Source organism: Lissotriton helveticus, chromosome 6 (genome assembly GCF_964261635.1).
Source record: "Lissotriton helveticus chromosome 6, aLisHel1.1, whole genome shotgun sequence".
Taxonomy (NCBI): Eukaryota; Metazoa; Chordata; class Amphibia; order Caudata; family Salamandridae; genus Lissotriton; species Lissotriton helveticus.
Window position 1 is genome coordinate 601,299,813 of NC_136067.1, and position 24,926 is coordinate 601,324,738.

At 44.8% G+C, this 24,926-nt stretch overlaps 1 protein-coding gene across 1 annotated transcript in view; it reads left to right on the plus strand.

The window, feature by feature from the left end:
* LOC144762793 (CD109 antigen-like) overlaps positions 1-24,926 on the plus strand; it is a 1,211,849-nt gene that overhangs the window by 333,770 nt on the left and 853,153 nt on the right. Inside the window, exon 8 of the mRNA XM_078648063.1 lies at positions 10,524-10,614. Within this exon, the coding sequence (XP_078504189.1) occupies positions 10,524-10,614 (91 nt within the window). The remainder of the gene's footprint in view (positions 1-10,523; positions 10,615-24,926) is intronic.

The window sequence follows — 24,926 nt, forward strand, 5'->3', positions numbered from 1 at the left end:
AGTCTTTCTAAGACAGCTATAGTTCTCATGTCCTGTTCTTACTCCAGCTCTGCTCCAGTCTTGGTCTTCTTGAAGCTCTGCCTGAGGCCTTCCAGCTCAAGCTGCAGCTCTGCTCCAGTCCTGGTCTTACCCAGATCTAAAACTTTAGCCTTGCTAGAACTGAGCCACTGGAACACTGCTGGGACCCAGCAGTTTGGAGTGTTTTGGGCCTTTGACTGTTTCTACATTACGAAAACCTGGTAGCTTTTGGGGGGTGGAGCTAGGTATCAGCCGCGGCCCGTGGAGGGAGCTCCGGTAGGGTAGAAAGGTGGGGCAGGGGAGGGGCAGGGTAGGGGGTGCTAAAAACCGGAATATTGATAATTGGAGGTAAGTAAACAATTTAATAAATAAAACTAATAAAATGCATTTTGCGATGCAGGGCACGCTACGAAATTCTTTTTATATATTAAATTGTTTACTTACCTCCAATTACCCATATTCCGGTTTTTAGCACCCTGCCCCTCCCCCGCCACGCCTTTCTATCCTACCAGAGCTCCCTCCACGGGCCGCGGCGGCTAGGTATGGGGAATGGAAAAGAAAAACAGTAGCCGGGAATATAGTCTTCTGTTTTGGCTGATTGAGGGTTTCGTGTGTGGTTTAGCACTCACTGCCTCCTAGCGGATAAATTATGAAATTTCGATTCATAGATTATACTTCAAGAATCTTTATAATTACTAAATGATTACAGTTATACAGGTTCATTAACTGGCTTTCACTTTAACAAGTGTTCTCTGTGCACCACACGCAAGTGGGATTTGTACCAGACCGCACTTCTAGAAATCACTTACGAACCCTCGTCCACACGCTCTGGTCGGCCAAGAACTTCACTGCTGACGCGCTAGCACTTTCGACACGGAAAAAGAGTTTAAACGCATTGAATGGCACTACCTTTTCAAAGTAATGGAACATTTCGGCTTAGGTGATCAATTCAGTGCCAAACTGCAGCAGCTATACGACAAGCCTACTGTGCAGGTGAACTGTGGGGGCTTTCTATCGGATCCATTTCCAAGTGGCAGAGTAACCTGTCAGGGGTGCCCTCTCTCTCTGCTCCTCTTTCTTCTAGCCATGGAACCCCTGGCAGCCACCATACGTAACTTAGCTAGCATTACGGGCGTGCGCCTCCCGATGAGTGACTCCAAACGACACCTCTATGCAGATGATGTCCTACTTACTCTCATGGATCTGCATCGGTCCCTGTCATCTCTGCTCCAAATCATTGATGATTTCTCCTCTTTTTCAGGTTATAAAATAAACTGGAATAGGAGGAATCTCTTCCCATCTCGGACGGTACCGCAGCGAGACTGATACTTGACCTTCCCAAATTTAATTTGCTCTCCATGCCATTTGGATTGGCTTTCAGCCGAGAGGTGAATTCTGTTTAAGGCCCAATGTATTGTTTACAAGGCACTTTAGAACTCATGTCCAGAAGGAATTGAACACCTCTTCCAACGCTTTGTCCCTGCCAGACAGCTGTGATCTGCCAACAAAAATTGGCTGGTTTTGCCCAGGTTTAGGAGGGCAAGGTGGGGAGGAAGAGCCTTTGCTGTGGCTGCATATAAACTCTGAAAAACCTTACCTACATCAATTTCCTGTCTAGAATCACACTCTCTCTTCAATCTTTAAAGACCTGGCTCTTTGCATGCTAATCTTTGAGAGGATTGATACTTCCCTCCCTCTGTTCGGGTTTCCGTTATCAGCGCCTTGGCGCCCTTGGGCACTTGTTTGCGCTCTATAAGTTGATCATTCATTCATTCATATCGTAAGGGATCATAAAATGTTCAATGCCTAGAAATTCTATTTTTGAAAAATGTCCCCAGAAAACTGACGCGTCACAGTGTCCTATACTCCAGTCTAGGAGATTGGAAAGTGGTTTTGCTGCAACTCAGAAGTTGGCAATGCAGAGCTAGCAAAACATATTGAGTTCTCATTCTTTGTGTATGAATTTCATAAATACCAATTTGAATATGCTGCTTCAGCAATTCCATAGAACTTCAACTGCATACAGCCATGAGTTCCCATAAGGATTCCTACCAGGAAGTTCAACCTATAGACAAAGAGCAATCAAAACAAATGGGAAGCCTTCATTTTCCCAATTGCCGTCCTGATGTAGTCTTGAAAACGCCCTCTAAGTTGAAGCACTTGTTCACATCATGGGGTATGGATAACCCATCCTTCCTTTCTCTTTATGGCTTTCATCATGAATGTGTAATATCGCATTTGGATGCATCCAGAATAAAGTATGGGTAATAGAGTTATAGGACACTTATCTCCAAATAATGTGTTGAGTTAAGGATGTTTAACAGAATAATATATATTTACATTGAGCAACTGATTTTCCTAATCCATCTGAAGAAATTAGCCTTGTAACCATACCCCTTTCACTAGAGAATATAGTGATGTAAGTGAAGTTAAACCTTGAGGTCCTGACACAGCGGCTAGGTGAAGCGAGAATAACCTCCTTCCACCACACGCTTAGCATGAGAATTAAAGATGTGCTGCCTTCTCCTCACATGATGCAAGGCCAGGAGAACATGCCACCACTGGTGAGTTGTGTTCCGAGATGTAACAGGCACTATTTCACAGAACTAAGAAGGCCAAAACAGTCCTGCTATGTGTCCAAGTGAAACATAAATGTTGATTGTGCCAATTTATCGATTTCAGGAATTCCAATGGGTCTTCCTTTGTATCTCTCCAAATCCATAGCACACCATCAATTTTTCCACATCCTCACTTTGTGTACAGATTGCCAATGTTGTAGATGTACATACTTTCACATTTGTTCATAGATATTAGATAGACTAGGTGCAAACATATCATCTATCAAGGTGCTAGGTAGCTGCCAACAGTGTTGACCCTGGAACTCAAAATGGTTCCTAGTCAAGGCAAACTGTATGCACTGCATGACAAACTGAATCAGGGTCATACAACTATTCAAGCTCCTTAAAGCCCTTACACAGCAGGTATGGTCTCTCCTTGAGGAATGCTAGTGTAGAGAGGGCCTTAATATCCAAGGTGAAATTGTCTTATATCTAGGATCAAATTAAAGATTGCTAATCAAATTAAGTGTTTACATGTTATCTTTGACATAGGACAGCATGTTGAGAACTAAGATGGATCCTGTACCCAAAATTATTGGTGACCTGGTTTCAGGATTCAGACAAAACAGACTTTTTGGGAAACCATGGACACCCACATGCATTCGCGACAAGAACTTGCAAGTACCATCCAACAGAATCCATTCCGTATTTTTGTTTAGACTTGAAAGATCATGAAGACTATGGAGAACTGTATGGTGTCATTTAGGAGGTAATCAAGATCATAGAACAGGATAAAGACGGTAGAACACTTCTTCTGAAGATGTAAGGGTAACTTCTAGCTCTTGAGAGGCACTGCAGTTATAAAGCCTCCTGTTACCAGAACAGCAGCATTTTGCAGTAGTAGTGGTTCTTGCCAGTTCATCATCTGGCTTTAATTTTATTCAATTTGTTAATGTTTCCCCTTTTGCTTCCCACTATGCTTTCCCCTTTTTTATTGAGATTGTCGTGGTTGTTGTTTTGTGTTGTACTTCCTCTTCCTCCTTTCAGAGATCTTCTGCTTAGCGTTTGTTTCGTTTTAGTGTCCTGGGGTGTACCATTAGTATTCAGGTTGGCTCTCAGCTGGGTATCTTTAAACCTTCCCCAAAGCTCGACACTTGGTGTACGCGATTTGTTTTATGTAATTTGGACATAGAGTTAAAGCTAGATGTACATGGATTAGTTTTATTAAAAGATGATTCATTTATTTGCCTTAGAATGTTCTACAATGAGGTAGACCAGGTTGCAAACTTGTTCTTGGGGAACACGTGGTCTCAACTAATAGCTCTTAGTATCCTTTAATAATCTTAAGGCTTTCAGAATTTACATCTCCCTATCTAGAATTTCCAATGCTAAAGACTTAAAGAGGACCATGCCATAAATTATTTGAAAATTATGAGTTTCTAAGGATTTCTCACGTCTCACCAAACAGAGATGGGGCAACACAAAACTGAAACTTAGAGGAAAATAAATGTATTTTTAACACACATGAAATATAGTGGGCAGTAAGCTTAGCTCAAACAGAGAACTACAAACGTTTCTTTAATACATCAGAACAGTCTATGGAATTAAATAATGCTTAGCACAAAATAGAAAACCTGAATTAAGTACAATATAAACATTTTCTTTTCAATATTAGCTTTTATTTTTCCAAGTTTTCTATTCACACGTGGCAGGCAAATAAGTCCTCTCACTTTGAGCTCAGTTGGGTTTACTGAATGCCTTGTCATAGCTCCTTCTCTTCCATAATTGATAATTCACATGCTTTATGGCACACAGGATGACAGCACTTAAACATTTTATATTTTGCCCGCTCACTTCCCAAACACCATGTCTGATTTGGAGCACAAAATCCGACACCACCTAGAATGGACGCAAGACGGAGGAAGCCAAATGTGCAAAGCAGGCGTAGATGGTGTGGAGATCGATCCACAGGAGTCGATAATGGCATTTCTTTTGCCTTATTGTGTCTTCCCTTGTTGTCATTTCCCGCCGCTCCCCCTCCCAGCCAGCATTGCTTGTTTGTTTTGCTTTAAGAAAAAAATAAAAAATAATAACACTAGGAAGAGGTGAACGCTGGGGCATTATTTTATTGTTGTTTACTATCCTAGTTTATGTGTCCAGTCAATGGATGCCGTCCAGAGAGGCAAATATTTTTCCTGCGCTGCGATTATGTTGACAATTTTATGTTTCCGGCTTCTCTTCTCCATTTCTTAAAGTAGTGAACAAACAAGCAGCATCTGTGCTGAGCAGGGCCTTTCCACCTCCGCTTCCTCCAGGCCTGGACTCTGGTGATGTATGTGCGGGCACAAGACAGCCTCCTGCACCTGTGCATCTCCAGAAACAACCTATTCTTCTGTCCATGGTACAATGTTTGACAGGCATTTTGCATTCCTTTGTGGGTCACCGCCTGCACCGTAATATGTGGTACTACAGGAACTTTATAATTACTCAACATAATTGGACTACTGGAACGCCCTTTTAAGGATGAATGCCTCAGTGGATCCGGGCTGCAAAATACAACTGCCACCTGCGAGCTACATTGAGATCTGTGTAGCCGGCTGCTGAGCAAAGTGTGCATAGCATCCGTGTGCCCGCTCTCTTGCAAGGATCATCATTTGGCATCCAGCTCACTTTGCATAATCCAACTGGATAATGTAATGTTGGATACGGTTAAGACAGCAACAAAGTGAAGAACCATTTTTAATATGGTGCTCTTCCCTTGATTTTCACCATTCGTAAAGGAAAGCATTTAAAACTTGACCCACTTGCAGATACTGTGTCATTCTGGGCAAAACTCTTGTGCTTTAGTTTCTGTATCTACTGTAATTATACTGTAATTGCATTGTAACAATAGTGGGGTCGCTTGTAAAATTGGTGCATTGCCATTTACATTGAGCGTGACACTGAGGTCATTTTGGGTTCCATTGATCTCTGCCACTGGCCTTTCAGCTGCCATAAATTGCCGTTACCTGAGCAGGAAGGCTAGTCTGAAGAGAAGTGCACTGGAATGAAGAATTTCAACTGATAACATTCTAATAACTTAATAATATTCTGGATGTTTCCCTTCTCCTGCAAAGCGGGTCTTTTCATCTACCTTTCCCAAAGAGTATGCCTTTTTTACCAAAACCTGAACTGAAGTTTGGTCCCTTTTCTTGTTCACTGCTTTCACTACATTCTGAACTTTTCCATATTATAGAGGTCAAAGTTTTAACGCAAGAAAACAGAAGTATGTGAGTCCTTTTGTATTATAGCTCCCGTTGGCTTGCTGCCACCATTGAAATATGCCCCTATCTGCCCATATCTCTCTCATATCGCTTTGTTTTTCCTATAGGAAGTCATATGACTTTACTGATGGTCACAGTGGTAGTGACCGAATCTGAGAGAAGCTCTATACAAAGAAAAGACACAAATGTTCCTCGAGGTGGGGAATTGAGTATCAATGCACAAGATCAGAAGTGGAGGGCCTTCCACTCTGCTGTCGAGCATAGAGCTCCAGCATAGAGTCTTTGGAAAAATATGGTAAATTCTCTTGGAGTCAAAGATTTATAGACCCAGGAGACTTACTGTGTTTTTTATGTTGCTGGTGGGCTGCTACACTCCCTGCAGCCCCCTACAGTATTAAACAAATTGGTTTTTCACCTTCACCTTCTAAGGGCATCACAAAGCTAAAAAATAGCACAGCAATAGCCCTTGCAGGGTATTATGTGGTGCTCCTTCAAGGAGCAGTGAATAATAAATTAGTGACTTCTGCACTCATTTATTATCCACTTGTTAAAACCACAAAAGTATTGTTGTGTGTCTCCCAGTGCCGGCCCCATACCTCCACATTATAATTTATTTTGAGGGATGCAGGGGAGCCCCAGGGCCCTTGCGGCCCACTCAGCTCCCCTGCTCTTACCCACAGTGGGTACAGGCAGGAGCTGGCAAATTGTTTTCTTAAGTGGGTGCAGCGGTTCCCATCCAGAGCTACCAAAGTTCCAATTTTTGAGGGGCTACAAGGGGAGCCCTTTAAAGACATGTATGGAGCCCACCTGGGGCTTCCACTCTGCAGGGGACATTGGGGGCCACAGAGGAAACCCCAAGTCCCCTGCTGGCTCCCCCTACTAGCATTATAGTGGATGTTGATGGGAGCTAGAACTTTATCTTTGCTCCAAAATGGGCAGGTATGCCTGCACTCTTCCGGGTTGGGTACCACAGTATCCCAGGGGTGTGTACCCTGGTAAACTGTACAGTATAGAGTCCCAGGGGACAGGGTCCATGGGTCCCATGGTGGAACAGTCCTGTCAGGCAGACAACTATCTTTATTTGAGCAGCCTGCTCCTTCCCAATTCCGAGAAGAGGTGTGCTCTCTGGCAGCTCCATCTCGGGTCTCATCTCTGGCTATGGGAGCTTACCCAGCAGATGCAGCTTCAGTGCTCCTACTTCTGCATGTTTCCCTTGGTCGCTGGTGGCTATTGAGCCATGTGATCCCCGTGGAAGGCTTGATTATGGCACGGAATAGGTAGGTCCCCTGTGTGCAAATATCCTGAGATCAGTGAAGCCATGCACAGACCGATCCCCTTCCTGGGCTACAGCCACAGAAAAGCTGATACCTTTCAGGTGTTGCAGTCACACACAGGCCAATCTCCTGGACAACACAGCCATGCACAGTGTGAAAAAGTCGATTACTAATTTGGTTGGATGGTATTCCACTACATGTAAATACGGCACTATTCTTTTTAAGTCCAGTAAACCTTTCAGTAATTTAAACCTGAGTTAACCCCTGGTACTTATGGGACACAGCAGACAGGCGTTACTTAACGAAATGTGTACAGCATATAAAAGTACCAAAACATTTAAAAAGTCAAAAACATAACACAATACAAATCCCAAGAAAACAAGAAAAATTCAATAAGGGGAGCCAGAGATATATATATTTTCTACGTTTTCAATATAAATTGTGCTAAAAAGCATTAAGTGCTTCCCACCATCATCCAGTTCTGCTTCACTGGTACCTAGGCGAAATATGAGGCCAACCCTGATGGAGCGCTGTTCGGATACAGAAACCAGGTTCGTCCTGGTCGCAAGTTTTACCCTGTGACTCAATATCTGAAATGGAAGTCAAAAATCCACAGTGGTGCAAGGCAGCAGGCTGTGGCTGAGATGGGCTCAATGAGGCCGGATAGCTATGGAAGAAAGTCTCGGTCAAGCCATGGACGTCTGGCAGGAAGCTCAGAGCAGGAGAAATAAAAAATTCTGCACCCATGGAAGTTCCCTGGCTGGGCAGATATTTTTGGTGCCTTCGCCCAGTAAAGATTTCTGTTATGGACGTAGTCACATTTTTGGAGTTCAGAGTCTTCCAGTGAGGCAAGGCTGAAAGCTGTAGTCTAACAGGGCTCCGCAAGGCTGGATAGCATCTCTGTAACGTCTAACTGAAACAGATTCAATGTTGTGGAAAAGCTCTCACCAGGAGCAACCTGAATCTTTGCCCCTGTGGTATACGCACCTTTGTTGGACTGACTTGACAGATTTGTCCCGGTCCCTGAGAGGGAGAGGGAGCCAAAATGTTTCTAAGTCCCAGGTTTTTTAGGATGTTAGGAGGAGTACACTTTGAAACAGCCAAGGGTCCCAGGACCTTAGGAACAGTAATTGGGGATGAAGACTTACTCGTGGAGAAGTCCTCAAGAGGGTCCAGATTTGGATTTGTTGTTTTTTGATTAATTGGTGCTATTTATTACTCTTTCTGATGTCATTGATGAATTTTAATGTATGTATATTTGGATTCAAATGTATTTGTTGTATGTGGTTTTCAAATAAAAAAAAGGAGGGTCCAGGTCAGGTTCAGTTGGGAATAGTCAGATGAGCTGTTCAGGGAAAGGGCTTCTAGCAGCTTGTTGTGTCCCTTTAGCTTGACATAAGGTCAGCCAACTGATCCTTGGAGTCTGCTTCTTTCTCCTGAGTACAAGTGGGAGCACATACCCTGTTTCAGGTCTTCTTACATGTCTCATCAGCAGGTGCAGTCCTTCTTTTGTCTTCCACAGGGCCAAAAGTGTCCAGAAGAGGGTGCCCGAGAGTGCTATATTTATGCCTGGCGCTAGTTCTGGGTGGGCGTGATTCCTGGCCTCCCCTTAACCAAGGAGGAAGTAGGTCCCAGGGGTAACCCAACTCACTTTTGCAGCGGTTCCTCTGTGCCCTACTGCAAACATTCCCACTGTGCTCCTCTCTACCTAAATCCAACAAGGCAAAAGTGTTCTTCCCCTTTGCAGAGCTCCTCTGCTCCCACTAGAGGTGTGGCCAGGGAAATGAGCAACCCCTCCTCTGTGGTCATTCATAACCTGGGGAAGCTCCTTTCCCACTTGGATTGCTGCCTGGCTGACATGGGGAACAAAGGCCGGAGCAGGTCCAGGTGTAAGTTACATCTGCCTGTGACAGCATGGGCCTCTTTGAAGTTAATTGAATTCCTGGGAATAGTACAGATGGGCAGCCTGAGAGAGGAACATGACACCTCCCCACTCCCAGGGCCTTTGTCGGGCCTCTGGGAGCAAGTTCAAACCTCACCAAATTAGCTTTTAGAGGCTTTGGGCAAGCAAAAGGTGACTTTTGTAAAAACCCATAGTACAAATCTGACTTTACCAATAAAATTGGCTTTTAATAAATATTTTAAAAACTCCAAGAATTAACTTTGTAACTGCTTCGTAGGCAGAGATGACATTATTTAATGTTAATATACTTTTTAATACTTTCCAGTATAACTGCTAACCCTGCTGCAATGAAAATAGATTTTGGGGCCTTGTCACTGTAAGGTCATGTTTAACATTCAACCCTTTCCTACTTTCAAATACCATGCACCTAGCCTTATTTGTCATTAAGGCCTACTTAGGAGTAATTGATTAATTTTTAAAAGTATGGCTTAGACCTGTCAAATGAGTAATTTTAATAGATCAAATTTTCAGTTTTGAAACTGCACAGACAGGTCATAGTAGTAGGCCTGAAATCATGTTTTGCATTGTCACTCTGTTGGGGGTACACTTTGTACCACATACTAGGGACTTAGAGGTGCGTTAAATATATAAATTAGGAATATGGCAAATATCAATATATTTAAGTCCGAAATAATGAGGGTGATGCAAAAAGAGGCATTTTCCTACAAGACGCATACATTTGGTTTTACAAGGAGTGGTGTGAGAAGAAAGGGGCACATGTGGGTTTGCAGAGTAACGGAAACATCAGACATCTGACTAACACGTAAACTATGATGCACCCTTGCAATCACAGAGGTTAGTTATAGGTGAGGGGGTAATCCCTCTATATCCAAGCACTATTTCATCAAAAACTCTTACAATCTGAAGGAATTGTGTGGTCTTTTCTATAACCCATCATACAGATTTAGATATTGAGAGAGAGTAGGCTGGTTCCCAACTGTGGTACTGGTGCAAATGCCAGTACTCCACTACCATTGATCAGCTGACACCTCTGATAAAAGTAGTGCTATTTGAACTGCATCCTTTCATCTCACCATCATCATATATTGAGTCAACCAGAATGGTGGAATTACGATCGGATGGCTCATAATAACCATACCCCGGCGTTCCGGCCCAACACCTAGAACATCAAAACATTGGTGTTGTGGACACCTTTATTGTTGCCTCGCCTATTAAAATCTAAATAGAGCTTTGTGATAACCGTTATCTCAAACCTGTATTTTAAAGCGCTGTTTTCCAGTCTTCATGTTTTGTATAAGATCCAAATAGTTTTCATTGGTAATTTTGAAACTCACAAAAGACACAGTGCAGTAAAAAGGCCAACAATAACAACTGAAATAGTAGCAAATGACTGTCTATGTTCTGCACTGGGAAGGTTCACCACAAGCCCTTTGTGTATGATATAACATTACCCAATTCTAATGACTTTTTTGCATTATTTTCACAGATACAGTTATGGAGAGCCTGTGAAGGGAAATGCAACTGTTACAATCACTGCACCGTATTATACTTCTGCAATATATTTAAAAACATTTGAGGTGAGTTTGGTCCCATGATACTATATTTAGATTTCAGTATTTTGCTATTAAAGTACAATCTTATTTTTATATGTCTGTGATTGATTCAAATTTACAGAAACTGTCCTTGTTTTTTATTTTTCACAAATTCTTTGGAAAGATTGCCCGTAAACATGTGTTCAGTCATGCCTTAATTTTTATTGTTAGTGCTGCTATGAAGTAGACTGCTTCAGTTTGGGGCTAACGTGTCACAAATTACGAGTGAGGATACTGTAATTGGTAGACAAACAGGGCGGGATAGGAAATTACTGCACAAGGTGCAATATGTCTGCTACCACTCAGTGAAGAATACCTTCCATAGAGTGGAGAAACCCTCTGCTGCCTTCCCCTTTCACATGATACTGTAGCTTACTGTGACTTATCATCACTTATAGGACAGTATGTTAAATTGCAAGAAGAACAAGTTGCTGTGCCGCATCTGGCTCTGGTCTGATGCGTTTCTGGTCTCACCACAGTCAGGACTGTAAGCTTGCAACATTGTACAATCCACCTTTTAAGCCTGTTCACAGAATGCCGAATTCATCTCAGTGAGTGTGGGAACTGATGGATCAGTTGTCTGAAGGGCAAGTAATGGGGCTTATATTTATGCTCTCTGTGAAGCGGACTCACCTAAAACTTTAGTGTGTGTGTGCACAGCATCTTGAAGTTGCTATTTTCAAAAACTCCCTGCACTGCAGCACAAGCCACAGAATAATTTTGCTTAGTACCTACTGCTGGCTGTGCTGAACCGTCTGTGTAGAACATGCTCTGTAATCATGTATTGGTAAGATATATGGAGTTTGTAGAATATTGTGTGTGGACTGTGGTAACTCTTGACTCCACAATGTAGGCTCTTATTAAAATGTTATATAAGTAGCATTTAAATACGCTGTCCACTGATCCCAGTGAACGTGTAAAGGACAGGCATTGGGAATAATAGCTTTAGCAGCTTCTTCTAATGTATGCATAATGGAAATGTCATAATTTGTTTTCCCTATGTAAGGGGATACTGCTTCAATATGGCTGTTTGAACTGCCATAACAATTTTTTCATTATGAGTGAATCACTCCTCTGTATTGGAGTACAAATATGATTTGTATGCTATAAGGGTCCTCTATCCCTCATTACAAATTTCATATGCATAGGATGAAGTGCTAGGAAAAAACCAAATTACTAGATTGATCTTGCGTCTAAGTATTTAGTCTCTAACATGTCTGCTTGCAGTCCACAAATGATACCATTATGTATGTTTGTTCAATTTCTTTCAGAACACATAGAATTGATTAGTTCATTCAGAGACTTAACTCACTCAGCATAATAATGCAAGGAAGCCCTTCCACAGCTCCAAAACCCCATCAGGGCTTGTAACATTCTCCAAGTATTTGGAGGTTGTAAAGTAGCACACTTCTCTAGGAAATCAGGTGACAGTCCTTTACCCTCACTGGATAATTCATTCATTCATTTAATCTTTATTTCGGCTCATTCGGCCATAAAAGATACATAAACATCAACAATACATTTAGCACAGAGGATACACAATCAATCAATTCATATAAAAATGGGAAGCAGAAAGTATACAATACATCATCTAATACAATAAATATCCAATATATAAAAAAGGCATGTAAACAGATGTTTTTACAAAAACCACCACTAGCCAGTATCAATACAATATACCTTGTATGAAGTTTGCACACGATTTGTTTCTACAGGTCAAGAGCCATGTTTTTACGAGTATAACTAGCACTTAGTAAAAATCTGCTAACACAAAACACTGTAAGACGTCCAGTGGTTGTTTTAATAATTCTAAATGCTTCAAGATATGAACGTATACCTAATGTTTTACACAAGGGTTTGATCCATTTTCTCCTCGCTAGTTCATAGGCTGTACAGAAAAACAATATATGGCTGTCCTCCTCTCTCTGATTTAACTGACAGCATGTACAAGTTACATTTCCTAGTTGCCCTGGAGACTTATCCCATCTTGCTAATACAGATTTTGTTCTTAGTATACCATATCTAAATTTTAAATACAGGCTTTTTGCTATGGGTGGTTCAATCTCATCTAAAAAGTCTTCAAACCACGGAGAGTCCTTAAAATCCAGAAAACTTCGTATAATGGATCCACATGAATCACCGTTTTGGAACTTGTGAGTTATATGAGACCAAAATCTTGCCTTGACCAGAGACTTGCATCTTTGTCTCAAACACATTGGATCATCCCAAAAATGGGCAAGGCCTAAACGATAAAACCAATTTTTGACATACTTAAGCCAAGGATTAGTAATATAAACATCAAGGTTCTTGACTTCCAAGATTCCATGTCTATAGTCTTCGAGATCCGGAATACTCCAGAGTCTAATCCAGAACAAAAGTGGCCTGAGTAATGCAATGTGGTCTGTCCTTTTCATGTTTAAATCCATAAATAGTGGTACTAGTGGAGTACATTTGGGCAATCTCAAAAGCCTTCTGTAAAAGGTGTTTTCGCTAGTCGTAAAGATATTACCTGCCTTTACACCCCAGATTTCTGCTCCATATAAAGCACCAGATTGGGCCTTGAATTTAAAAACTTCTAGTGCTTGTGAAATGGACTTGCTTGAACTTGCCCCATGGCGCTTGATAATAGGAAAGATACTCTGGTTGAAAATAGTTTTACTTTTTTCAATTTGCGTTTTCCATGAGGTAGTTGAATCTAGGGAAACCCCCAAGTACGAGAAGTTTGGAACCAGATCAAGTCTCTGGTTGTTTAAAAAGAATTGCCCTTTAGATGATTTATGAGGATTTATGGACATACATTTAGTTTTTTTGTGTGTTTATTTCTAGGCCTTTTGCATCACAATACATTTTAAAGGAATTTAAGAGTGTTTGGAGACCCATAGGCGTTTGCGAAATCAAAATTGTATCGTCCGCAAATAAAAGTGAGGGAATCCTCACACCATTCAGTTTTGGGGAGTCATTATTACATTTGTCTAAGTATTCTGGGATGTCGTTGACAAATAAAGAAAAGAGTGTAGGGGCCAACACACATCCTTGACGGACTCCCCGTCTAATAGGTATGGGTTCAGTTAGTTCCCCTTTTGGGCCCCAGCGTACTCTAGCAAAATTATTGTCATGTAATCGTCTGATTTGCTGGAGTATACATGATGGTAGGCCCAGTGCAAACAAACAATCCCATAAACGATCCCGCAAAACTAAATCAAAAGCTGCCCTAAGGTCAACAAAAGCTACATAAATATCCATATCCAAGGAAGATCACATTAAGTTGTGCAATTTTAGATTTCCTATTGTATCTTTATACCCAAATCAGGTCAGAGGTATCACTATTCTCTGCACCCTACTAAGGTGTTCGCTCAAGTCCTCATCTGTAACGCATGTGTCATCAAAGTATGACGATGCCTCTACATCTTCTTGTAAGATCATTATTCTTTCTGCAAAGAGCTCAGGGCTCTTCTTATACCTGATAAGCAATCTTGCCTCTGCATATTGAAAGTCACCAAACAAAAAAGCAGTGATATACTGGGATTAAGGTGCTATATTTTGGCTAGAAAATCTGTTGGAAATGTCGAATGTTTTGTATTTGTAACTAATCGGGTTTGTCATCAGTCCAGTGCTGGGAGCCTTTTGCACTACATGTGTTCATGCATTTAAGTTCCTATAATCTAAAACTGGTCTACATGAATTATCAAGTTGTAATACTGGGAAATGAGGAGTATTCAATACTGTAGAATGGCAAGACACTATTATTCCTTGATATTGTAATTGATCTGGGATGGCCTTGATATTGCACTTAGTTTCTGGCTTTAACGGGTACGGACCCTGAATGTGGGGCTCACAGGTGGTATAGAATCTTTCATCCACCCTGTTCACTTTTTATACAATGCTAGAGCCAGTTTTAGAGCCCACTCACATACATTTGTTTTCCATGAGTTCCTCAGAACTATGGAAAAAAATGCTATCCTTATTACCTCCTAACCCCCATCTATTTTAAATGATGGAGGCCAGTCACCCTCTGTGAGAATGCTGTCAAGTACCTTATAAATGAGACTTGAATATGGCTTTAATTTTGTGCAATCTATCCCCCTCAATTTGTACTTCTACATCATAAATCCTAACTGGAGAGTTTACTTGTCCATCTGATGTTTCTATGTGTATTATTTAGTTGGAGTCACTCCCAGGTGCTATTTGAGGGTCTGGCGAACTATTGTTACTTCTGCTGCTGTGTACAGAAATGCTGTGACCCAAGTCTCGTTCCGCAGAAGTGTCCGCAGTTTCTGAGGCATTCTTTTTTGCTAAACCCCTACTTTCTTTTTTTTAAACTGAGCATTTGAGTCCCAACCATTCTCTTCTTTCTTCATGCTATCCTCAAGTTTCTGTGCTGACTCTGCCATTTGTCTGTTTAGCGTATTCATTTTCTCTCTGGCCCTTCTACTGTCCCCAGAGTCCGGCAACGAACTGGAACAATGGCTATCAGAATACTCATACCGATCTTGCTTCTTTATTTAATCACTGTCTCTCAAAATATATCCACTCCTTCCTGGACTCCTCCTTTCGTAGAGATGCAGTCCTGGTATTCTGTTTAGCTTTCTGCTTTTTGTTAGTTTCTAAGGCAAACTTTTCTTTAACGGAACCCTGAGACTCCTGTTTCATTCTGAGTTGCAGTTTTGTGGTTAAGAACCTAAAGTATTCTGTCCCACAGAGGTGCCTGTTTCTGAAATAACTTTAAGAAGCTCTTACTCGCAATCTTGAATAGGAACAGTAGCCTAGTGCTGGTTCACTGCCAGAACGCTAGTTCTCCTTGAATGTTACTGAGAACTATCTAAGAAACTATTTCAGAATTACCTATTAATTTCATATCTAAATCAACAGCTGGTGCAGTCACATGCTTATTCCAAATTTGTTTTAGCACCCCTGTTAACACTGCCAAAGAGGGAGCTCCATGCCTAATAGTATAAATAATTACAACAATTGTTCCACATGCTGCACACAGTTCTCAATATGGGACCATGCCAAGTGGAACTCACATAGCTAGTATTCTTTGGGCGCTTTGTCCATTGTAGCATTAATAGGTTGTGTACTAATGGCCTGGAGTGCGTGGTGCACTTGTGGTGCCGGACCTGGACTGTTGTTTCAATCGCCACTGTATGCCATACTGTTGATGTTGCCCAAAGGTTAGCACAGACTGATTTAATAAATATTTTATATCTGAAGCAGACAGATTTGCTGCCTGTGGAAGCATTGTGTACTCAGCCAATTTGGGTTAGTTAGCCCATTCACTAGTTAAAGGACCCAAGCTGACATTCTGAGCTACATGAGGTAGTTGTCCACCGAACCATGCTTGGTGGTCCTGATCACCTAACTGAACTTCTAAGTCATTATATTGTTGATAATTAGGAGTTATTGCATTAGCTCTGTTTGTATGAAAGTTGATAGTATTTGGATCTACAATATTCAAATCTACCCTGAGATGTTTTAAGGCATGGGGAAAGTAGGCAGGTGCCCAGGGCCCCAACCTTTAAAGTGTCCCCTTGGGATAGTACACATTCTGCTTATTTGACATCTGCCTATTCTATATTTCTATCTAAAGTTCTATCCCTGTATGCCCACCTTTACCTCTGACTCTATCTGTCTATGAAGTGTCATCTTAAGGAGATTTGGGGTTTCGGCCATATATAAATTATGTCTTGTTTTGTGACCTCTTTAAAGATTAACATTATTTAGTATTGTTTGGCATCATTTGGTCTTGAATTAGCAGGAAATGGATAATAAAATTCGAAGTTGTTCACTACATGGGCCTCAATCATGTTTTGCCCAGGGCCGCAAAAATCCTTAAGATGACACAGACTCCACCCATAAGTAAAATAGTTCAGAGGGGTATGTAGCATGTGCATGTACAATAAAAGTGTTCTCCTCCCCTGTACTAAAGATGCCTCTTGCTAGGAGATGTTGTGTTGGTGGTGCTCTATAGTTTAATCCTATTGGTACAGGAGGTTACCCCATTGCAAAACTGATTTTAAAAAAGGAGATTCAGGGGCGTGGCTAGCGGCCGTCAAGAATGGCCGCTGCCTAATTGAGCTCCTTCCTTCCCGGTGCCTACACTGCCCTATCCTGAGCCATCCGCTCTTGTGTAGTGAATCAGATGGCAGCTTTTCATACCCCGAACCCCCGGGACATTCTTGAGCCTCGGGTGCAGCTTGCTCTAAGCGATGTTGCCCGACCGGAGAACCTGTGGTCGGGAGTAATGGTGGCCCCGAGGGCCCGGATCGGGATAGCGACTGCCTCCAGGCGGACCGAAGACTGTGCCCAATAAGTCCCATTGCCGCAGAAGAGGTGTAGCGGGCATTGATGAAGGCAACGGTGGACCAGGAGTGGCGGCCTGTGGGTAATTGACCCGTCTAAGCGGCCAGTGGCGAGGCGTTCTGGTGAGCTTCCCATCACGGGAGGCCCCGGCTTTGCGGCCTGGAGTGGTGAGCTGAGCAGGGCGGTGTTCGCAGGCAAGGAGGTGAGACAGCGTAAAGGCCCATGGAAAAGTGACGACCCTGAGCTGCGGCGCCGGTAGGCATGTTTCGAGTGCCTGTGGCTGTGGTGAGAGGTGGTGGAGGCCCAGAAGGAGGGAGCTCTGCATGGACCTGGCGGGCGCAATTTAGGCCGCGCCGAAGTAATTTAGGTCCCGGCTTGGGGCCTAGTCGAGAGAGTGACTTTCCCTGGGTGGAGCAGCACAGGAGCTGCACGCTTCTACCTCTGGCTTTTCCCTGCTGCAGGGGTGCTGACGGATTGCTGGAGACACGACCGGGGAGGACTGGCTGACGGCCCCCCCCCTCTCTTCAGGAGGTGCCACCTGGTTGCCTGGATATGCTGGAGACACAGGAAGTATAAGGGTAGGAGAGGAGAGTGAGGCCCTGTACTGAGAAAGGTGCATTGGATTGATGCAGGATTGAAGCAGGATTGGTCCGGTGGGCTCCTGAGTGCAAGACTGAAAGGGGGCAGTGTATATGAGCCCCCGTGTGACTGGAGGAGCAGCTTCATAGCCATTGCGGAGCTGGAGTTGAGGTGTGGGACGCTGACTTGTGGGCCTCTCATGTTACCTGCACACTGGTGGCTTTCGTGAGAGTCAGTGCTGTGGCAGATGGAACATTCAATGCCTGCTGTGTGGTGCTGAAGACGAGGCCGACAGCCTTGGCCCCTCAGCAGGAGGCCATTGCAGATCGGTGGTGCGACTGGTGAGACTGAGAAGCTGCATGCTGGAGGTTGATGTGGCTGGCCTTACAGTTTGGTTCTACATTGTCACGAACGGAGTGGTCCACGTGCAGCAACAGACTCTTCAGGGCAGTGGCACAGGAGAGGCGATTGTATGAGTACAGGACGCTGGCTTGGCCGCTATCTTTGGCGAGGTTGAGGTGGTCTCTCCAAAGTGTCCTTCTGTCCTCACCGGTTGGGCCATCGGGTGCTACGCAGTCATGGCGACGGGAGGAAAGGGCCCCAAGGCCAACACTCAGAAGCAGTTAGCAAAATTCGCTTGGTCCAAAACAGGAGAAAAAGGTGAATCGCCGCGCTCGGAGCCAACTCTTCATGATGTCATGGCAGCAATTGGGGGCGTACGTGTTTCAGTGGACTCAGTCACCGTGGAGGTCTCTCTCCTCCGAGCTGACTTTAGAAAAATCAACGAGAAAGCCAAAGAACTGAAGATAGTTACTAGCGCAGACGGACACATCGGAACTTCAAAGCAAATGCTGGAAATGCAGAAGAAGCAGGAGAGGATGTCGCAACAGCTTGATGACTACGAAGGGCGAGCCCGTTATTTCTCTATTGAAAGAGCCCACAGGGTACCGGGTGGCAAACCGAAACAAGGCGCACCCCCGAACTCCCTTATTTCCCGGGTTTTCAACCATCGGGACAGGGATATAATCTTGCAGTCTTCTCAATCCAACCCTCCCTTGAAGAAAGATAACTATGAGGTGGCGTTCTTTCCGGATTTCACGACCAAAGTTCAGGCTCAGCGCCGTAGCTTCAAAGCGGTGAAGAAGGAACTGAGAGATCGGGAGGTGAAATATGCAATGCTTTTCCCTGCGTGGTTGCGAGTGGAGTCGGATGGCAGGTCGTGGTTCTTTGACTCGCCGGAGGCAGTCTGGGAGTGGATGGAAGGCTGGAGCACAGTGGGAAGCCAAAGGAGGGATCGCCATGGTCGATCTGGCCAGCAAAGAAGTGTCCGCGTGCCGCGTGAAGGTGGCGAAAAACGGTTCAGCTGAGGATGACAGTCAGCTGAAGGAGCAGCACAGATGGCAGTGGATACAAGACTGGGGAGCTCACACTCAGCTGAAAGCGCAAGTAGGGGAGTTTGGGGGAGGGTATAGATGCCCACTGTTACGAGACTGTCTTACAATTGGGGGCTTAATCATATGATACCAACTGATGGGTTGTATTGTTATGATAGGAAAAGGTTCAGATGCCGCTAAGTATGTATGGCTACACTATAGGTCAAGTGTGATGTGTACCTTTGGGAGGGAGGGTCAGTTCACCCCGAGCATCTTTAGCATTTCGGGGGGGTGGGGGGTAGAGAGGCACTCTGCTATGTTTGGGCGTCTGTAGTTTTAGATCCATGGGCAGGGGGGCAGGGAGGGGGGCTGGGATGGAAGTTTGGGGCGGGGGGTGTGTTGTCGTTTCTTGTTGTTTTCCAAGGGGTTGCAAGATCCTGAGATACGAGATGAGTAGGCCGTCGAACAGGTGCCTTTGCGGCAAGTGGAAATGTAGATGTACTGTTTTGCTATGCATTGATTGTTATGTTTGTTTTCAACGTGACAGACAAAGGGGTGAGAGTGTTGCTTTTCCTTGCAGGTTGCATTATGACATATTTACCGCATTGTTGACCTATCAGGTTGTATGTATCTCCGAGCTATGGGATGGGGGTTGATAAGGAATTAGTGCTCTCTGTTCTTTCTTGGAACGTTAACGGCTTGGGTGACAAAATAAAAAGGAGGTGTTGTCCAGCAGTATTTGAAGAGACAGTCCCCAGACCTTGTTCTACTGCAGGAAACTCACTTGGTGGGTAACAAAAGTAAGGCCCTTAATAGATGGAGATACCGGCTCTTGGTATATGCTCACTATACCACCGGGTCTAGGGGTACGTGTATTCTGGTCAAATAAGGCACACCACTGATTGTACATAAAATGTGGACAGACCTACGGGGACGGTTTGCTGTGGCTGAGGCCACCGGCACTGGGAAGGGATGCCCTAGCAGATCTAGGACAAGTGTTGACTAAACTCCCCGATGGTACCCTGATACTGGGCGGTGATTACAACATGACTATGAATGATACTGTTGATACTGTTGATAGATATCCGCAGAGACCGGGGGCCTGACCAAACAAATTTATGGCAAAATTCACTGCAGCGCTAGGCCTTTCAGTTGTGGAGTGGGAGCTACAAGTAGCGGATTCCAAATACACATACTTTTCCAGTGTGTATGGTAGTCTGTATCGCATAGATTACTTTTTAACATATACGGCCTCAGTAGTTAATTTTCGACGCCCTCAGACGCTACCCAGAGGGATCTCGGATCACTCACCTGTGGGGATTGAGGTCACTCATGGCAAACGGCAGCTGCGAAGCACTGTTGTCATTAATCCATGGCTGCTGAAAATTCCGGATATTAAGGAGGAGCTCTGTGTACAAGAAGGGAACTTTCTTACAGAAATTCTAGGGTCGGTAGATTCGGCACAGACTATATGGGAGACATATAGGGGAGTCTTAAAAGGCTATGCCCTGTCGCTGAAAACAAAATATGTTGCCAAAAGACGTGAAATATTGGTTCAATTTTGAGGAGGAACTTCGGGGACTTGAGGCCGACTAAGCGCAAAATCCCTCGGATGACTCATCACATAGTTTGACTTTGAAGCAAGATGAATACAGGCTCAAGGCGCGTGAACACATGATCGCTAAGCAGAGTTTCACCCAGAATAGGTTGTAGGAGCTGGGTAATAGGGCAGGGAAGACACTGGCCTGGTTAGAAAGAAGGGAACAGGGTACAAGGTGGGTGCCTCGACTAACGATGCCTGGCGGAGAGGCCCTCCATCATCCTAAGGAAATTGCGGAAGCGTTCGCAGATTACTTCGAAGGAGTGTATTCTCCCTCCACTCTGTATACAGCGGAGGACGCGCACCGGCTTCTAGCGGATAGTGATGTGCCAACTCTCTCGGAGCTGGACAGAGACGTATTGGATGAGGATCTGACAGGTGAGGAAATCCAGAAAGCCATTGGGCAAATTAAGTCTGGGAAGGTGATGGGGCCGAATGGCACCCCCATTGAATTCCGCAAGGTGATGGCCTCTCAGGTTTTCCCGCATCTACGAGCAATGTATGTGGAAAGGTGTGAGAAGGGAGTTCTGCCAGCAGACCAGCGTCTTGCTAGTATCGTTGTCATCCACAAAGCGGGAAAGCCGGTAGATGATTGTAGCTCGTACAGGCCAATCTCATTGAAAAATGTAGAGGCGAAAATCCTGGGAAAGGTTCTCAACACGCGACTCGGGACAGTGATTACCTCCCTCGTGCACCCACATCAATCTGGCTTCATGCCTGGGAGAAACACGGCTCTTAACATATGCCGGCTGCACAACGTTATGGCGCGAAGGGATTTCTTGAGAGAGGATGCAGCTATATTGTCCATGGATTCCTCCATGGCGTTTGATTTGATTGAATGACCAGATATTTTCGAAGTCCTCGTGAAAGTTGAGCTAGGTCCCAAGTTTATAAGATGGATGAAGATGCTATATACTGACATCCATGGGCAGGTGAGAGTCAACAATTATACGTCCCGAACTTTCACGCTACGGAGAGGCACTAGACAGGGTTGCCCATTGTCCCCGATGTTGTTTTCCCTTATGCTGGGGCCCCTACCGGCCTGGATCTGTTGGGATGTGATGGTGCGAGGTTTCCGATGGTCATTGGAGTGTGAGGGCAGGATTTCCCTATATGCAGATGACATATTATTATACCTTGCCTCCCCATATAAGTCTATCCACACGGTTCTGAATATTTTTACAAACTTTGGGAAATACTCGGGATATGCAATTAACTGGGGGTAAATCTGTGTTCTATGTGCTATATGGGCAGACTCCCCGTCTCCCGAAAGACTGCGCGTTAGTGGTCGCAGGCAGGGCCGGACTGGCTACCGGGCAGTTTGGAATGCTGCCGAGCTGGGGGCTGATTTCACTGCGGTGGGGGCTGGTTTCGTTCATGGAGACCTGTGTGTGCTTCGAAATACTGAAAGCAAAACTAATTTCGTTTAGCTCATGCAGGTCCCCATTAATGAAATCAGCCCCCAGCTCAGCAGCATTCAAAACTGCCCGGTAGCCAGTCCGGTCCTGGTCGCAGGAGACGGATTTAAGTATCTAGGAGTCTTTATAACGTCGGTCCCGGCTGTCTTTTACAGCCGTAATTTGGTGCCCCCATTGGCTAGATTGCAAACAGATGTTAAGCACTGGAGGTCCCTACCTCTGTCTTTGGTGGGCCGTGCTGTTTTTTTTAAAATGTGGTACAAAAGGGAGTGGTGATGGACGGAGCATCTGAATCAATCAAACACTCACACCCAGTCAATAGATCTGGGTTTAATCCATCACAGTTCTTTAGCCCACTCTGCCACCCCAGTTCAGACATGGCTATATGCATATCAGTCTGACCCTGTGCCTCATGGAAACAGTCCAGCCCGAACTGCCAAGCCATGCCTTTCCTGGACCGGAAACAAGCTTCCGAGGACCGGTTTCTGGCATTCCAGCCGTCTTCAGCCCGGCTTGCTTGAATCCAGTGGCAAAGTGAGCAAGGGACTCACGTCTGAGCATACCCTGCCACAATTATGGCGGCCAAAAGCGGTACAAAAGGGGGTGGTGATGGACGGAGCATCTGAATCAATCAAACACTCACACCCAGTCAAAAGATCTGGGTTTAATCCATCACAGTTCTTTAGCCCACTCTGCCACCCCAGTTCAGACATGGCTATATGCAAATCAGTCTGACCCTGTGTCTCATGGGAACAGTCCAGCCCAAACTGCCAAGCCAATCCTTCCCTGGATCGGAAACAAGCTTCCGAGGACTGGTTTCTGGCATTCCAGCCGTCTTCAGCCCGGCTTGCTTGAATCCAGTGGCAAAGTGAGCAAGGGAGTCACGTCTGAGCATACACTGCCACACTTATGGCTGCCAAAAGCGGTACAAAAGGGGGTGGTGATGGACGGAGCATCTGAATCACTCAAACACTCACACCCAGTCAAAAGATCTGGGTTTAATCCATCACAGTTCTTTAGCCCACTCTGCCACCCCAGTTCAGACATGGCTATATGCAAATCAGTCTGACCCTGTGCCTCATGGGAACAGTCAAGCCCGAACTGCCAAGCCATGCCTTCCCTGGACCGGAAACAAGCTTCCGAGGACCGGTTTCTGGCATTCCAGCCGTCTTCAGCCCGGCTTGCTTGAATCCAGTGGCAAAGTGAGCAAGGGACGCACGTCTGAGCATACCCTGCCACACTTATGGCGGCCAAAAGCTGTACAAAAGGGGGTGGTGATGGACGGAGCATCTGAATCAATCAAACACTCACACCCAGTCAAAAGATCTGGGTTTAATCCATCACCGTTCTTTAGCCCACTCTGCCACCCCATTTCAGACATGGCTATATGCAAATCAGTCTGACCTTGTGCCTCATGGGAACAGCCCAGCCTGAACTGCCAAGCCATGCCTTCCCTGGACCGGAAACAAGCTTCCGAGGACCGGTTTTTGGCATTCCAGCCGTCTGCAGCCCGGCTTGCTTGAATCCAGTGGCAAAGTGAGCAAGGGACTCACGTCTGAGCATACCCTGCCACATTTATGGTGGCCAAAATGTGGGCACTCATGCGATTTTTGTATATTCTTCAGAACGGCCCGCATCGGATTCCAGATGAGTACTTTGTAGTTGTGGAAGGGGAGATACGTCCACTGCTGTGGGATGGTAAGGCCCCTAGGATAGCTCTCCAGAAACTCATGAAGGAGTGGTACGACGGGGGGATAGCACTGCCCGACATTAGGTTGTATTATTGGGCCTCTCAGTTAGTTGCTGTGAACTACTGGATGTATGCTCTACCAACAGACCCGGCCTATGTCTTAGATAGTTACCAGATGGATCGCTCGGGATATCTGGGGGCCCTGTATTCCTGCACCAAGAAGCAAAAATATATTGGCCCGACACTGCTCATGGTGCAAATTTGGCGGCTGGCTAACTCGCGGCTGGCCTGGGCTGGGGTCCTCACAAAGGCAACACCCTGTGGTACACTCAGAAGTTAGGCATGTTGTGCTATCAGCCGGGATTCGATAGGTGGGATGTAATAGGCATATCGACAATGAAATATTTGGTTAAAAAAGGGGCAATACTCAAATTTGAAGATCTCCAAAAAAGCTACTAGTTGGCCCCGGGAGAGGTTTTTAGGTACCTGCAAATTAGACATGCCTTACGGGCGTTCTTCCCGAGCTGCGAGGACATATAGGACTCGTCGCCTCTGGAGGACCGTTTGCTAGATGGGCCACTGCAGTCTAAGGCGATCTCCCTGACTTATAAAAAACTTAGTAATAATTTGCCAGATGCCTTCGGAAAGCTCAAGGAGCAATGGGAGAGAGACCTAGGACCGATCGACGAGGAGGATTGGAGACTCGCTCTGATGTCACCTAGAGAGGTGGCTATCACTCTTAGATTTAGACTAATACAACTTAGGATTCTGCACCGCTCATATCTGACCGGGATAACTCTGGCCAAAATAGGGTCTAGGAAAGATGACCTATGTTTGAAGGGCTGCAGGCAAACAGCTACTTTCTATTATACACTGTGGGAATGTCCGCTCGTACAAGATCTTTGGGAGAAGGCCACGACTCATATGCAGTCTGCACTGGGGAAGGCAGTGACCCTGACGCTCCGCCTGGGTTTGCTCAACATATGGGAGGATACGGACCTGACTGAAATCGAACAACAAGTGGTGACGCTGGGATACACATTAGTGAAGTGGGAACTGGCAAGTGGATGGGGTGGAGTAGCGCCACCCAAGGTGTCAGTGTGGTTGAAAGAGTTGGACAGGTGCATGATAGCGGAAAAAGAAGTGTTCATAACCAGAGGGTGCCCGAGGAAATGGGATAAGAAATGGCTGAAGTGGAATACTCACAGGGGAGAGATTTGTGTATCACCCATTGTGGAATTGGAATTGCGAAGAGAGACGGAGATGTAACTAATTAAAAGTTGTCTGTTTTCTAACCTCTGTACCCTGTACGGTGCTGAACGCAACTTTCAAGTACT